The sequence below is a fragment of the Elephas maximus genome, chromosome 2 (genome assembly GCF_024166365.1).
Source record: "Elephas maximus indicus isolate mEleMax1 chromosome 2, mEleMax1 primary haplotype, whole genome shotgun sequence".
NCBI classification, from domain to species: domain Eukaryota; kingdom Metazoa; phylum Chordata; class Mammalia; order Proboscidea; family Elephantidae; genus Elephas; species Elephas maximus.
In genome coordinates this window covers 198,473,225-198,490,414 of record NC_064820.1, presented here as the reverse complement: position 1 = coordinate 198,490,414, position 17,190 = coordinate 198,473,225, and the positions used below count along the sequence as shown (strand labels likewise).

Below are 17,190 nucleotides of genomic sequence, written 5' to 3'. Positions count from 1 at the left end.
ACAAGACCATCTGCCTTGTCTTCCTGTCTAGGTCCCCCTGGACGGCGTGGCAAGCCTGGACGAAGAGGCGATCCTGGTGAGTCCATGTTTTCTCATTTCCTAAGCCGAGACTGGGAATCCACCATTGACGTAGGACCTGGCAGGGCTGCCAGGCCCCTCCTCCCCAGTAGTCATGACCCTTGGTCCTGGGTTAGATCTTCCTCTCCCTTCAGATTCCAGCCAGTGCCCCTAGAGCCACAGCATCCAGCACTGCCTTTCTGTGGCTCCTTGACATCCACAGTTCCAGTGACTTTTCCCTCAGTGCCCTCGGCCACTCCCTGGATCTTACTGTTGGCCTTGGAAACTTCAGTCCCCAGTCCCCTCTCTGTGGGAGCTGGTGATGAGCCCCTCAGGGTGTCTCCTCTTCCTCCCCACACTTGGCCCTTTCTCCTTCCTAGAGAGCAGAACCACCAGGGGAAGACTTCTTCAACTTCTTCCATACGACCTACACTCACCCATACTGGCCACCTCCTTCCCTCCCACCATCTTCTTCTGTCCTGCCCTCGAACCTGCTCTCAGCCACCTCTACCTGAGTTTCCCCTCTTCACATCTCATTCCTCTGCCTGTAAAAGTCCTCAGACCTTTTCCCTCAAAATGACCTCCCTCTACACGTGCCCCTATAGTGCCGCGTTTCACTCTGATCTACAGAGTAACTTCCCTGAGGAGGCATCTACCCTGTCTCCTCAGCTTTGCCCTCCATCTCAGCCACAGCTACCCCAGCCTCTTCATCTGAAGTGCCCTGGTCAGAGTCAGCCGTGGCCTCCACACGTCCACACCGGCGGGCACTTCTCTATCTTTATCTTTCTTTTTGTTGTGGTAAAAATACATACAACAGAACATTTGCCTGTGCCACATTTTTTACATGTACAATTCAATGACATTAATTACATTCATCATGTTGTGCAATTATCACCACTATCCTTCTCCAGATTATTCGACCACCGTTAACCGAAACTCAGTGTCCCCTAAGCAATGACTGCCTCTTTCCCTCTACCTCCCACCCCTGGTAACTGCTGATAAACTATGGCCTCTATGCATTTGCCTATTTCATTTAAGTGGAATCATATAATATTTGTCTTTCTGTGACTGACTTATTTCACTCAGTATAGTGTTTCCAGGGTTCATCCATGTCGTAGCATGTATCAGAATTTCATTTCTCATTATGACTGAATAACATTCTATTGTGTGTATATATCGTGTTTACCCATTCATCTGTTGATGAACACATGCGTTGTTTCCACCTTTTGGCTGTTGTGACTAGTACTGGAGTGAACACTGGTGTACCTGTCTCTGTTCACATTCCTGCATTCACTTCTTTTGGGTATGTCTTTATCTTCTTGACCTTCACTGTTGGTCACTCCCTCTTTCCATGTTCCTGTGGCCCAAGTTTCTTCCCACATCACTGACCCCTTCTTCTCCACATTTTTTAGAGGGCCCTGCCTGCTCCTTAAGTGCGGGAGTTCCCAGGGATCTTCCCTTGGCCCTCTTCTCTCCTCTCTGCCGTGCCTCCCACTCCTGTGGCTTTAGCTACCACCATGACACTGACAATCACCACCTCCCTCCCACCAGCCCAGTCCCCTCTTCTGAGCCCTGCTGGCTGGACACAGCTTTGCTGAGCCCTGCAGAACCTCAACCTGATCTCCTCCTGGGTTCTCCATTGCAGAGAGTGGACTTCCAGCCACCTCTCCCCTGGGCATCATCCTGGACCACTCCCCTCCCACTTCCCACACCAAGTCCTGGCCAGTCTCCTCCTCAGTACGTCTTGCACACTTGCTGCCTTCTATGTCCCCACCACTGCACCCCCCTGTAGCTCTCAGTGCCCCCAGCCTCCTCCTCCAGCCTCATGCATGTCCATGGCCCGCTCACCCTCACGAGAGCCTCAGTCTTGTGTCTTCCCCTGCCCAGAATGTCTCCCTCTCCACTCTGACCCTGAGTTTATCCTTTTTGTCCTTCAACCGTAGCTCAAGTATCTCTTGCAAAAAGCCCTCTCTAACTCTCTGGCTGGGGGCTATCACCCGAATCTCCAACTTCCAGCACAGAGCCTGGCATGGAGTGGGCATGAATCGGGGAATGAATGAATGAATGAACACATAGGGCCTGCTCAAACCCAAACCAAACTCATTGCCATTGAGTCAGTCCTGACTCATGGAGATCCCACGGGTTGCAGAGTAGAACTGCACTCCATAGGATTTTCAATGGCTGTAATCTTAGAGAGGTAGATCACCAGGTCTTTCTTCTGAGGTGCCTTCGGATGGATTCAAACCACCAACCTCTCAGTTAGCAGCCAAGCACAAACTGTGCCATCTAGGAAACTTCACAAGGATGGGGAGGTGGTGATGCCAGGTGGACTCTTCACCATCAGTACCCCAGGCTGACTGGGCCCGGGGGAATCCAGGGACAGGTTCTCATGGAGCCTCAGAGTCTTCTCCCTGGGACCGGGCTTCTTGCTTCTTGTTCAGCTGCTGCTTTTCTACAAAGATCCTCCAAATAAACTCCCTAGGATTCACTGGTAGGAACACTCCCCCTTCATGTCTCTCTTTGTGCTTTGACTTCCAGAAGCTGAGGTTGTTTTGTGCTCAGTTGCTAGGCCTGCCTTTAGTCTGGGATTTGTGTGTGACACCCTTCTGTATCACCACGCCTCCAACACACACTTCATCACTCAGCTCTTGTTTTCTACCCTCATAAAAAGTTGTATTGCCTTTTATTGTAAGCTGCTGACATCCTTTTGGAAGGATATAAGGAATACATAGTAACTTTTTTAGAGCGAAGTATGAAATTATTCAATTCACTCAATGTACTCAAAACTTAAAATTATGACTCCAGTTTACAATAAAACCATGAATTAGGGAATGCCCTTAGTTATGCTGGTTCCCTTCATGTCCTTCGCCTCATGTGTCCCTCACAGAGCCCTGCAAGATAAGAATGTATTGTTACCCCAATTTGCAGGTAAAGAAATTGAGGCTTCAAGGGGATAAGTGTCTCGTCTAAAGTCAGCTGCTGGGCAAGGCATGGGCAGCACCTCCTCTTCTTTACTGCTCTTTCTCCTGCGGGCGTCCCGAATTTTCTGTCTGTCAGAGAACAGTGTGAGTAGCAAAGAATAGACATCCCTCCCTGGTTGGCTTTGGCTGGGCCTAATGTTTGCTTCTAGTTTCCTACACATGCACATCCTGACTTCAGCTCCTTCCCTTGTACAAGCCAGGCCTTTTCCTGTCCCAGCTGAGCCCGGGGAGAAAGGCTTGTTTTTGCCTGGTAGGACAGTATCTGGCTGAGATGCCTTTGGCCAAGCTCCGGTCTTACAGATAGGGCCAACCCTGCCTGCCTGCGGGGCAGCTTCCAGTGAGAGCCTTTGTCTGAAAGTGCCACACGGCTCTGCGCCTCTATCTGTAGTGGAATGGATTTCTCACCTCCATACTGGTCTGTTTCTTGCCTTGGGAAGGCCAGTGGAGCCCAGCTATGCCCCTGCACTCTGCAGTCCTCTCTCTAGAGGTGTCGGGCAGGATTCTTTTTCCTCCAAGACTCTCCTTTCCTCAAGAGAGTCCATCCCTCGCCCCTGGCTCTCACAACCCCCAATACCTCTCTGTGTCTCAGCATTTCCCACATCTGGTATGTTGTTGTTGTTAGGTGCCGTCGAGTCAGTTCCGACTCAAAGCAACCCTATATACTCAAAGCAACCCTATGCACAACAGAAGGAAACACTGCCCGGTCCTGCACCATCCTTAGATTTGTTGTTATGCTTGAGCTCACTGTTGCAGCCACTGTGTCAATCCACCTCATTGAGGGTCTTCCTCTTTTCCACTGACCCTGTACTTTGCCAAGCATGATGTCATGCTCCAGGGACTGATCCCTCCTGACAAAGTGTCCAAAGTATGTAAGATGCAGTCTCGCCATCCTTGCTTCTAAGGAGCATTCCAGTTGTATTTCTTCCAAGACAGATTTGTTCATTCTTTTGGCAGTCCATGGTATATTCAATATTCTTCATCAATAACACAATTCAAAGGCGTCAATTCTTCTTCAGTCTTCCTTATTCATTGTCCAGCTTTCACATGCATGTGATGCGATTGAAAATACCATGGCTTGGGTCAGGTGCACCTTAGTCTTCAAGGTGACATCTTTGCTTTTCAACACTTTAAAGAGGTCTTTTGCAGCAAATTTACCCAATGCAATGCATTGTTTGATTTCTTGACTGCTACTTCCATGGCTGTTGCTTGCCGATCCAAGTAAAATTAAATCCTTGACAACTTCAATCTTTTCTCCGCTTATCATGATTTTGCTCATTGGTCCAGCTGTGAGGATTTTTGTTTTCTTTATGTTGAGGTGCAATCCATACTGAAGGCTGTGGTCTTTGATCTTCATTAGTAAATGCTTCAAGTCCTTTTCGTTTTCAGCAAGCAAGGTTGTGTCATCTGCATAACACAGGTTGTTAATGAGTCTTCCTCCAATCCTAATGCCCCATTCTTCTTCCTATAGTCCCACTTCTCAGATTATTTGCTCAGCATACAGATTGAATGGGTATGGTGAAAGGCTACAACCCTGACACACACCTTTCCTGACTTTAAACCAATCAGTATCCCCTTGTTCTGTCCAAACAACTGCCTCTTGATCTATGTAAATGTTCCTCATGAGCACAATTAAGTGTTCTGGAATTCCCATTCTTCGCAATGTTATCCATAATTTGTTATGATCCACACAGTCAAATGCCTTTGCATAGTCAATAAAACACAGGTAAACATCCTTCTCGTATTCTCTGCTTTCAGCCAGGATCCACCTGACATCAGCAATAATATCTCCGGTTCCACATCCTCTTCTGAAACCAGACTGAATTTCTGGCAGTTCCCTGTAGATACACTGCTGCAGCCGTTTTTGAATGATCTTCAGCAAAATTTTGCTTGCGTGTGATATTAATGATATTGTTCTATAATTTCCACATCCAGTTGGACCATCTTTCTTGGGAGTAAGCATAAATATGAATCTCTTCCAGTCAGTTGGCTGGGAAGCTGTCTTCCATATTTCTTGGCATAGACGAGTGAGCACCTCCAGTGCTGCATCCATTCGTTGAAACATCTCAATTGATATTCCATCAATTCCTAGAGCCTTGTTTTTCACCAATGCCTTCAGAGCAGCTTGGACTTCTTCCTTCAGTACCATCGGTTCCTGATCATATGCTACCTCTTGAAATGGCTGAACATTGACTAATTCTTTTTAGTATAATGACGCTATGTATTCCTTCCATCTTGTTTTGATGCCTCCATCTGTCTGCCAGTTTATTGTACTGTGGGGGGTTGCATGTTGCTGTGATGCTGGAAGCTATGCCACAGGTATTCAGATACCAGCAAGGTTACCCATGGAGGACAGGTTTCAGCTGAGCTTCCAGACTAAGACAGACTAGGAAGAAGGACCCAGCAGTCTTCTTCCGAAAAGCATTAACCAGTGAAAACCTTATGAAAAGCAGTGGAACGTTGGCTGATATAGTGCTGGAAGATGAGCCCCCCAGGTTGGAAAGCACTCAAAAGATGACCGATCAAGAGCTGCCTCCTCAAAGTGGAGTCAACCTTAATGATGTGGATGGAGTAAAGCTTTCGGGACCTTCATTTGCTGATGTGGCATGACTAAAAATGAGAAGAAACAGCTGCAAACATCCATTAATAATCAGAACCTGGAATGTACAAAGTATGAATCTAGGAAATAGGAAATTGTCCCAAATGAAATGGAACACATAAACATCAATATCCTAGGCATTAGTGAGCTGAAATGGACTGGTATTGGCCATTTTGAATCAGGCAATCATATAGTCTACTATGCTGGGAATGACAACTTGAAGAGGAATGGTGTCACATTCATCATCAAAAAGAACATTTCAAGATCTATTCTGAAGTACAATGCTGTCAGTAATAGGATAATATCCACACGCCTACAAGGAAGACCAGTTAATACGGCTATTATTCAAATTTACGCAACAACCACTAAGCCCAAAGATGAAGAAATAGAAGATTTTTCTCAGCAGCCGCAGTCTGAAATTGATCGAACATGCAATCAGGATGCATTGATAATTACTGGTGATTGGAATGCGAAGGTTGGAAACAAAGAAGAAGAATCAGTAGTTGGAAAATATGGCCTTGGTGATAGAAACAATGCCAGAGATCAAATGATAGAATTTTGCAAGACTGATGACTTCTTCATTGCAAATACCTTCTTTCACCAACATAAACGGCGACTATACACATGGACCTTGCCAGATGGAACACACAGGAATCAAATTGACTACATCTGTGGAAAGGGACAATGGAAAAGCTCAATATCAATTGCTCAAATGCAAGTTCAAGCTGAAACTGAAGAAAATCAGAGCAAGTCCACGAAAACCAAAATATGACCTTAAGTATATCCCACCTGAATTTAGAGACCATCTGAAGAGCAGATTTGGCACATTGAACACTAGCAACGGAAGACCAGATGTGTTGTGGAATGACATCAAGCACATCATACATGAAGAAAGCAAGAGGTCATTGAAAAGACAGAAAAGACAAAGATGGATGTCAGAGGAGACTCTGAAACTTGCTCATGAATGTCAAGCAGCTAAAACGAAAGGAGGAAATGATGAAGTAAAAGAACTGAACAGAAGATTTCAAAGGGCGTCTCAAGAAGACAAAGTAAAGTATTATAATGACATGTGCAAAGAGCTGGAGATGGAAAACCAAAATGGAAGAACACACTTGGCGTTTCTCAAGCTGAAAGAACTGAAGAAAAAATTCAAGCCTCGAGTTACAATAGTGAAGGATTCTTTGGGCAAAAACTTGAATGATGCAGAAAGCATCAAAAGAAGATAGAAGGAATACACCTAGTGTGGTTGTCTGCAAATTTGTCTGTCTCCTCCCCCAAAGCATGTACTCCGAAGGGAAGGGGCTGTGCCTGAATCCCCAAGCCCTCAGGAGATGTTCAATAAATGCTTGTGGAGTGGAAGGAGAAGGAAGGGAAGAAGGAGAAAGAAAGACGAAGACGTGAGCAAATGAAGGTTAGAGAGAGAGTCAGGAGGCAGATGAGTCAAGGACGAGGTCATGAAATGCTGCTTGGCCAACACCTGTGCTAAATACACGGAGACAAATGGAGGCGTTTCCTAGATCTCTGCAGCTTCCAGCCTTCAATCAACAGTGTCAGTGCTTGGCTTTTTACCTGCTCCACCAAGAAATCCTTTTCTAAAATTCAGTGGAAGAAGTACTTCTGGAATGGTGCAGTAAAAAAAAAAAGGACCTCTAAAAGTCTGTTCCTCCATAAAAGCAGTGAGAACACTGGAGAAAATCGACTTTTTCAGAAGACTGGAAATTAATGAAAGGCCTACAACAAACTGGAGAGCATTTATTGAAGAGAAATGACTAAATCTTGGTAAGAACAGCAAGCTTTTTAGCATTTCAATTTGCCCTATTCCCATTAACCTCTCTCCAGCTCCACAGTAGTCTTAAAAACCAGCGGCCTAGCAACCCCAGTCCCTGCGCAAACCAGCAAACTAGCAACCACTGGAGGAATCAGAACAGGTTTGGAGCTCCCCAAATGTTCATCCCCAGAGAACTGTCCTTATTTTCCTGCTTGGCAGCTCCCTGGAAAAGACCCATTTACAGGGTTTGTCTTTGTTTGACCCGACACAGAGCTCTCTCAGTCTGAAAGGCGCTATCCCCAGGACACTTCAAAAACAATCAGCAGCGATTGTTTACCATCACAGCTGCCAGGGGTAGTGATACCAGACTGGGTAAACAAGAGGCTGACTCAAAAAATTAAAAGGAAAATATAGGGAATGAGAAATCCAAAGGGGCTTTAAAAATCCCTACATATTCCTGGGGATCTAGAAGACACATGTATGTTCTGGGTTGTGTGTGTTTCTACAAAAGTCCTGAGAAGGACCTAATCTCTCACCTCAAGCAGGAAGTGATAGCAAAGGCAGAGTTACAAACTGCTGGAGCATTGAAGTTGTGTCCCAACATACACAAAGAGCCCCTCAGCAAAGAGTAGAAGACTTATTATATCAAGATATTGAAGGAAATCGCTGTTTTAGCTGACCACTAAGCTAACCAAGCAGAGGCTTAAGTGGCCACACATGGCAAAGAATATACACTTTAGAGAAATAGTCCAGGAAAGCCACTAAAAAAAACAAACAGCAAAAACAACAACAACAAATTCTCGGGAGAATAAAGGAAATTTGATTTTAGACGGCCACCCAGTTTTCAGCAAAATAATGAGACATGTAAAGATACAGGAAAGTATGGCTGACATGAAAAAAAAAAAAAAAAAAGCAGCCAATAGAAAGTATCTCTGAGGAAACCCAAATGTTGGAGTTAGTAAAATTTAAATTAGCTCATATAAATATGTTGAAAATACTAAAAGGAGCCATGTCTAAAGAATTAAAGGGAATCATGAGAATGATGTCCTACAAAATGGAGACCATCAGTAAGGAGATAGAAAGTATGAAAAAGAACCAAATCAAAATTATGGATTTGTAAAATGCAATAACTGAAATGAAAATTTCACTAGAAGGGATTTAGGCTGGAAGGATTAAGAATCAGCAAACTTGAAGATAGGCCAATTGAAATTATCCAGTCTGAGGAACAAAAAGAAAAAGAGTGAAGAAAAATCAACAAAGCCTCAGAAACCTGTGGGACATCATCAAGTACAGCAATATACACATAATGGGAATCCCAGAAGGACAAGAGAGAAAAGGGCAGAAAAAAGATTTGAAGAAATTATAGCCAAAAACTTCCCAAATTTGATGAAAAACATTAATCTACACATCCCAACAAACTCCAAATGGGATAAACTCAAAGAGGCCCATACCCATACACTTCAGCCTCACACTGCCAACAGCCAAAAATGAAGACAGGCTCTTAAAAGTAGCAAGAAAAAAAAAAAAAAATGACTCACCACATAAAAGGGATCTTTGATAAGATTAACAGCTGATTTCTCATCAGAAGGCAGTGTGATGCCATATTCAAAGTAAACAAAGGAAAAGAATGTCAACCAAGAATTCTATTTAAAGCAAATTTATCCTTCAAAAATAAAGAAGAAATTAAGATATGATCAGATAAACAAAAATGAAGAGACTTTATCACTAGCAGATCTGCCCCACCAGAAATACTAAAGGAACTCCTTCAGGCTAAAATCTGCTCCCATAAAGATTAAACCAAAAACCAACCAAGGCTGTTGCTGTTGATCTGATTCTGTCTCATAGCGACCGTATAGGACAGAGAAGAACTGCCCCACAGGGTTTCCAAGGAGCGACTGATGGATTAGAACTGCTGAACTCTTGGTTAGCAGCCAAGCTGTTAACCACTGCACCACCAGGGCTCCTTCATAAAGATTACAGCCTAGGAATCCCTATGGGGCATAGGGTCGCTATGAGTCAGAATCGACTGGTTGGCACACAACAACAAAAAACAATTAGAACTGATAAACAATGTCAGCAAGGTTTCAGGATACAAGATCAATACACAAAAATCAATTGTATTTCTATATACTAGCAGCAAACAATTCAAAAATGAAATTAAGAAAACAATTCCATTTACAGTAGCATGAAAAAGAATAAAATATTTAGGAATAAATTTAAGAAGTGCAAAACTTGTGCAATAAAAACTACAAAATATTGTTGAAATAAATTAAAGAAGACCTAAATAAATAGGAAGATGTCCCATGTTCATGACTGGAAGATTTAATACACGTTAAGTACTGTAAGACGTAATATAATGTTAATATGGCTATACTCCCCAAACTGATCTACAGATTTAACGCAATCCTTAGGAAAACCCAGCTGGATTTTTTTTTTCCCCAGAAAGTAACAGACTGATCCTGTAGTTTACATGGAATGCAAGAGACCTTTAAGAACAAAAACCCCTTGAAAAAGAACACAGTTGGAGGGCTCACATCCACAATTTTAAAAATTGTGGGCAAAAGGATAGACATACAGATCAATGGATTAGATTTGAGAGTCCGGAAGATGTTTAGATTTATTGGCATTTTGTTTTCAACAAGGATGCCAAGACAATTCAACAATGCTGGGACAACTGAATGCAAAATCAAAACCACAATGAGAGACCCACTAGGATGGCTAAAATCAAAAAGACAGACAAGAGCATGGGAGAAAAATGTGGAACACAACCTCAAATTTCCTTAAAAAAAAGACCTACTGTATTGGTTGAGACTGGTGGACTGAGACTATTGCCCTGAGATACTCTTCAAATCTTGAACTGAAACTAACCCCTGAGGTCACTGTGTAGCTAAATAGCAGATTGTTTCAAAAAAGAATGAATATCACCCATAAGTACTGTGCTTCTTTAAAAAATCACCTATATGAGACCAAACAGCGATTATTTAAAACAAAGATGAGAGTGTAAGGGGGCAGGGAAACTAAGTTAATGGAAACGGAACAATCAGAACAGAAGTAATGAGAATGATCAGGCATTGTGAAGCATATAACCAGAATCACTGAACAACTTGTGTAGAAATTGTTGAATGGGAACCCAAACTGCTATGTAAACCTTCACTGAAAACACAATAAAATATTATTAAAAAAAAAAAAAAAGACAATAGCAAGTGTTGGTGAGGATTTGGGGAAATTGGAACCATCATGAATTGCTGATGGGATTATAAAGTGGTGCAGCACTTTGAAAAACAGTCTGGAACTTGCTCAAAATGGTAAAACATAGATACACTGTGACCCACCAATTCTGCTTCTAGTTATATACCCAAGTGTAATGAAAATATATCTACACAAAAACTTTTATACAAATGTTCCTAACATCATTATTCATAATAGCCAAAAGGTGAAAAGAACCCAAATCTCAATTAACCAATGAATGGATAAACAAAAATGTGGTATATTCATACAATGGAATATTATTCAGCAATAAAAAGGAATGAAGTACTTAAGCATGCTACAATATTGATGAACCTGGAAAACATTATGCTAAATTAAAGGAGCCAGTCACAAAAGACCATATATTGTACGAGCCAACTTATACGAGATGTCCAGAGTAAACAAATCCACGGAGACAGAAAGAACAACAGTGGTTTCCAGGGGTTGGGGAGAGGGAAGAAAGGGGGAGTGATTGCTAATGGTCACAGAGTTTCTTCTTGGGAAGATAAAAACGTTTTAAAATGATGTAGTGTTGAGTGCCACTTTTAGGATGGTAGCGTGAGCAGCAAAAGTGTCTTCAGCAAAAATGTCAGAAACTATGAAAAACAACCATTTAAAGTCCCTGGAAATTGCCCTAAGGGCATGCAACAAATGAAGACATGTTTATTCAAGAAACTCTAGTAAAACTTGGTAGGAACAGTGAGAGTCTGTGGTATTTGAGCCACAACCTGCTTCCTCCCACCTCTCCTAACTCAGCTTCATAGAAGCTCCACTCCAGGCAAGTGTTTTCAAGAGGATGGGGCTTCCTCTCCCCTTCAGCTCCCATTAAGGGTTACCAGTAGACCACCAGCATTTCTCATCCTATCCAACTTTAAGTCGAAGAGGCTAAGTTCCTAGTGGGTGCAGCCCCCATCCTTATGACAGAGGTTCTACTCAAGGTGAAGTAGACTGATAATACTGGCGTCCAAGCTGCCCTTGCCCCAGCTCTCTCATAGGGCACAGATTCCACACCTGGAAAGGCAAGAAAGAGGCAAGCCAAGAAGATCAGAGGCTACTGGCCCAACCAGTGCCCCGAGTAGTGGCTATAAGGACTTTGCTCAGGAAAAGCGCCAGTTCTTAAGTAAAGAGAACTTTGAAGCTTTCCCCAGAGGAGCTGATTTTATTTGAAACAGAGTGCAGGGAAATTTAGGCCTAAGGGCACTCCTGAAAACAATAGCTCCTTTTAATTAAGAGCAACAATCTAAACCATAGGCCAGCTAGTTCACCAAAAGGAACCACAGAAAGACACAGCTAAGAAGAGCCCTCCTGGGGTCAGAACAAACCTCAAAGACTGGCCTCAAAAATTACCTCTGCTGAATTTAATTGGATCAAACTGCTGAGCAATTTATGCTCCCAGGGCATTGTTGAAAACAGTAGAGCAGTCAGCCAGCAATTAGTGAAACCTAATGGGTGGGGTGAAACACCAGATGAGACAGACAACTTAACCAAGAGATCAAGGAAAGAAAGAGTCAAAGAGATCCCTACTAAAACCACTATCATCCCGGGGTGACTGTGTGCACCCCCAACCCTCTGAGGAATGACATCAATGGCTTCATCCTGTGGGGTGAAATAAACTTCACTAAAATAGCCTGGCCAAGTCACAAAACCAATAAACAAGCAAACAACAAAAACAGACCCCAGGAACAGATAAGGGTGATGGTTGAACAACATGATGGACATAATGTCACTGAACTGTGCATGTGTAGTTGAGATGTCAAATATTTTGTTTTATATGTGTGTGCTTTTGTTTTATGTGTGTGTGTGCACACACCACACCACCTTTAAGTGCACCAACATGCGCATTATGGGAGTACCAGAAAGAGAAGAGAAAAAGAAAGATCAAAAGAAAATGTGTGAAGAGATAATGGCTGCAAACTTCCCAAATTTGCTGAAAAATATTAATCTGCATATCAAAAAAATTTAATAAACTTCAAGTAGGATAAATGGAAAGAGATCCACACCCAGACACATCATAATAAAAATGCTGAAATTCAAAGACAAAGCCAGCTTTGCCTCAGAGGCAACAGGCACTTGTTTGAAATCTAGAGCTCACCAGTTGTAGAGCCAGGATTCTAAGGCCTCTACACTTTCCTTACACACTTTCCTTACACTATTGGCACAATTAAAGGCAGAGTCTGAAGCCTGAGCTAAGTGCCTGGCTCACTAACTCATTATTGTCTCTGAATTTGCTAACCTCCAAGCCTCATTTCATCTACCTGAAAACTGGGTCTAAAAGCCTTTGGCCCACTCTGCTCCTTTGTGGAAAAGCCCCTGAGAAGCACAAATGAAGTTTGTTGTCCTTGTGGTAGGGGTAGGTTCGGGTTTCCAAGGGTGAAGCGTCTTCCTGAGCTGGCTGAATGGGGAGAGGCAAAGGGCTCAGTCAGAATGAGGAGCTGTTGGGAAGAGCAGAGACCAGGCAGGTGGGAAGTTAGGAGTCCAGGTGGGAGGCTTCAGGCAGGAAGCAGCCTCGGGGCCAAGGCTAGCTCTCACTTCTTGGTATGTGTGAGAAGGGTAGAAGCTGCCAAACACCTTTCAGGATGTGGGAATTACTCTTCCAAGTTTGCTTTTCAAGAAAACTGGAATATGCCCTTTGGGAAACATGCAGGAAGTGAATGGGCCCAGAGGGCCTCAGAGCTCCAGATGGGCATCGTAGTTTTCCAAGCCCACCACCCACTCTGCTCACTGTCAACATGGGGTGAGATAGTTAATTTTATGTGTCAAATTGGCTAGGCTATGGTTCCCAGTGGTTTGGCCAAACACTAATCTAATTGCTGTTATGGAATAGTTACATGCAAATAAATTAGTTGGCCTGGAGTAGAACAAATTACCTTCCATAATGTAATCTAATGTAATTACCTACCATAATGCAATCTAATGTAATTACCTGTAAAAAAAAATAAAGGTTACCATCAAGTCGGCGCTGACTCATGTCGACCCCATGTGTGTCAGAGTAGAACCGTGCTCCACAGGGTCTTCAATGGCTGATTTTTCAGAAGTTGATCCCCAGGCCTTTCTTCTGAGATGCCTCTGGGTAGACTCCAACCTCCAACCTTCAATTAGCAGCTGAGTGTGTTAAGCGTTTGCACCACCCAGGGACTCTGTAATTATCTCACATCTAATGTAATGAATGCAGTGTAATCACTTTTCACCGTGTGATCTAATGTAATAAAACAATCAGTTGAGGTCATAGCAGTGTAGGGTGGATCCTAAACCTAATTCCTTTTGAATTATAAAAAGAGCAGAATAGACACAGGTACAAACACAGGGGGAAGATGAAGGCAGGTGATGGAGACAGACGCATCTACAAGCCTAGGAACATCAAGAATTGCTGGCAACCCTGGTGGCGTACTGGTTAAGTGCTATGGCTGCTAACCAAAGGGTCGGCAGTTCGAATCTGCCAGGCGCTCCTTGGAAACTCTATGGGGCAGTTCTACTCTGTCCTATAGGGTCACTATGAGTCAGAATCGACTTGACGGCACTGGGTTTGGTTTTTGGTTTGTTTACTAGAAGTTAAAATAGACAAGGAAGGACCTCCCCCTAGAGTCACACTCTGAATAAGGCTTGTAGCTTCCTGAACTGTGAGAAAGCAAATTTCTATCCTGTAAAGCCACCCACCTATGGCATTTCTGTGCTTAGGGAACATGCTGGACAAGCAGCTTGTGCACCGTGTTCTCTCCGATCCTTAGGTGGGCGTGGGCGGGGCCATGCCTCCAGGTTCAGGAAAATCTGCCAGGCCACATCAGTTCAGTTAAAGAGGCCACAGAACCATTGAACCGTCTGCTCCCTCAGACCCACTGTTATTTCCCAAGTCATTTGGCTCTTACTTAATTGCTCCCAATTCCTGACAGCAAAGTAAGTGGATTCATTTGGGCCTGAAACACATGTTTGAAAGCTGTGTGCAGAAGGGCCAGATGCATAACGCACTCATGTGCCAGGTCTGGGGAGGAGCTGCACTGTGGTCTGATGAAGGCCCTGCAACCAGACATACTCTCTAAGCAGGAACCCAGCAATTTATCCCGGCCGTGCCACCTCTATCCCATCACTCCTGTGCCCCACTTGCTTCAGGCGTGGGTTCCATCTCCAGAGGCTCTGGCATCTGTGGCAACAACAATAGCACGAAGAAGTCAGGTCGGGAGGGTTTGCCCGGCAGCTGGCCCTGCTGCCCTTCTTGCCCTTCAGCTGTCTAGCACTTACATACTGAGTGCTTCGTGCCTGCCAGGCACTGTTCTAGGCCCTGGGGACACAGCAGTGATCTGGACTGACAAGTGTCCCAGTTCTCAGGGATTCTACTTGCTCGGGAATGCAGACAATAAACAACAAATAAATGAATTTAATATTCACAGATTATGTTAAGAACTTAGAAGGAAACAGCCAGGAAGTTGTGAGAGAAACCAATGGGGGCAAAGGGCAAAAGACCCCTTCAGATTTCACGGTGTGGGAGCCTTGAAGCCGAGAACCACCGGTCACAGAAACACAGCGGATTTCTGTGAGAGAATGTCCTGTGAGGGAGAGCTGGCGCCACTGGGAACTGAGAGGGGACAAGTAGGGGAGCACGGTGGCTGAGGGTCGTGCAGGAAAGCAGTGCCAGGAGTTTGAATTTTACTTCATGTGCAATGGGGAGTCAGTTAGGGAAGGGGTCCGGCATTTTTAAAAGGCCCCTCTGGTTGTTAGGGTAGTATTTTAGGATGAATATTTTGCTGCTGTAAGAGAAACACTGTAAGTGGGTGGCTTTAAAGAATAGAAATTTATTTTCTCACAGTTCTGGAGGCTAAAGGTACAAATCAGAGCCCCAGCCTTGTCAGTAGTTCCAGGCATTCCTTAGTTTTTGTCGATCCTCACATGGCATCAGTATTCCCCAGTATGTGATTGTCTCTGTGTCTAATCTGCCTCTTTTTACAACTCAGAAGTGATTAGGTTTAGGACCCACCCTACACTTGTATGACCTCATGAACATAACATTATATTGCATTATGGTAGGTCATTATATTACATCACATCGCATCACATTGCATCACATCACATCCACAGGTATGGGGTGAGGATTCCAACACATATTTTGGGGAGATACAATTCAATCCACAACATTCTGGTCCCCCAAAATGTCCTCTCCATGTGTAAAACACATTCACGTGGGATACCCAGAAGGAGAAAGCTGCCTAGAAGGTTGTGGCAATGGTTCCAGCAGGAATCAATGGTGGCCTGGTTACCTGGTGCCTGTGGAGGCCGAGAAAGGAGGGGGCTCAGGGAGCTGGGAGTCTTGTGGATGGGCTAGATATGGTCTGTCCCACTCAACAATAGGACCAGTCTCCAGTATACCAATGTTCCCATTCTGGCCACTGAAGAAACAACACCTGGGATCAAATAATAGAATTTTGCAAGACCAATGACCTATTCGTTGGAAATACCTTTTTCAACAACATAAACTGCAGCTTTCATGTGGACCTCATCAAATGGAATAAGCAGGAATCAAATCAACTAAATCTATGGAAAGAGACTATGCAGAAGCTTGATCTCATCAGGCAGAACAAGGCCAGGGGCCAGCTACGGAACAGGCCATCAGTTGCTCATATGCAAGTTCAAGTTGAAACTGAAGAAAATTAAAACAAGTCCACAAGAGACTGTGAGTCTGAATTAAAGACCATCTCAAAAATAGATTTGATGCACTGAACACTAATGACTGAAGAGCAGACAAGTTGTGGGGATGATATCAAGGACATCATACATGAAGAAAACAAAAGATCATTAAAAAGAAAGAAAAGACCAATATGGGTGTCAGAAGAGACTCTGACACTTACTCTTGAGTGTAGAGTAGATAAAGTGAATGGAAGAAATGATGAAGTAAAAGAGCTGAACAGAAGATTTCAAAGGGCAGCTCGAGAAGACAAAGTATTATAATGAAATGTGTAAAGACCTGGAGTCAGAAAGCCAAAAGGGAAGAACACACTTGGCATGTCTCAAGCCGAAAAAACTGAAGGAAAATTCAAGCCTCAAGTTGAAATATTGAAGGATTCTATGGGCCAAACATTGACAGACTCGGGAACCATCAAAAGAAGATGGAAGGAATACACAGAGTCATTGCACCAAAAAGAATTGGTCAACATTGAACCATTTCAGTAGGTAGCATATGATCAAGAACCGATGGTACTAAAGGAAGAAGTCCAAGCTGCGCTGAAGGGAGCAGTGAAAAACAGGCTCCAGGAATTGGCGGAATACCAATTGAGATATTTCAACAAATAGACGCAACGCTGGAAGTGCTTATTCCTCTATGCCAAGAAATTTGGAAGACAGCTACTTGGCCAACCAACTGGAAAAGATCCATATTTGTGTCCATTCCAAAGAAAGGTGATTCAACAGAATGCAAAAACCATCGAACAATATCATTAATAGCAAACAAAAGTAAAAATTTTGCTGAAGATCATTCAAAAATGATTGCAGCAGTACCTCGACAGGGAACTGCCAGAAATTCAAGCCAGATTCAGCAGAGGACGTGGAACAAGGGATAT

At 43.6% G+C, this 17,190-nt stretch overlaps 1 protein-coding gene across 1 annotated transcript in view; it reads left to right on the top strand.

Moving 5' to 3' along the window:
• Positions 1-17,190, top strand: part of COL23A1 (collagen type XXIII alpha 1 chain) — a 429,766-nt gene that overhangs the window by 350,966 nt on the left and 61,610 nt on the right. The window contains exon 3 of the mRNA XM_049874491.1: positions 32-76. Within this exon, the coding sequence (XP_049730448.1) occupies positions 32-76 (45 nt within the window). The remainder of the gene's footprint in view (positions 1-31; positions 77-17,190) is intronic.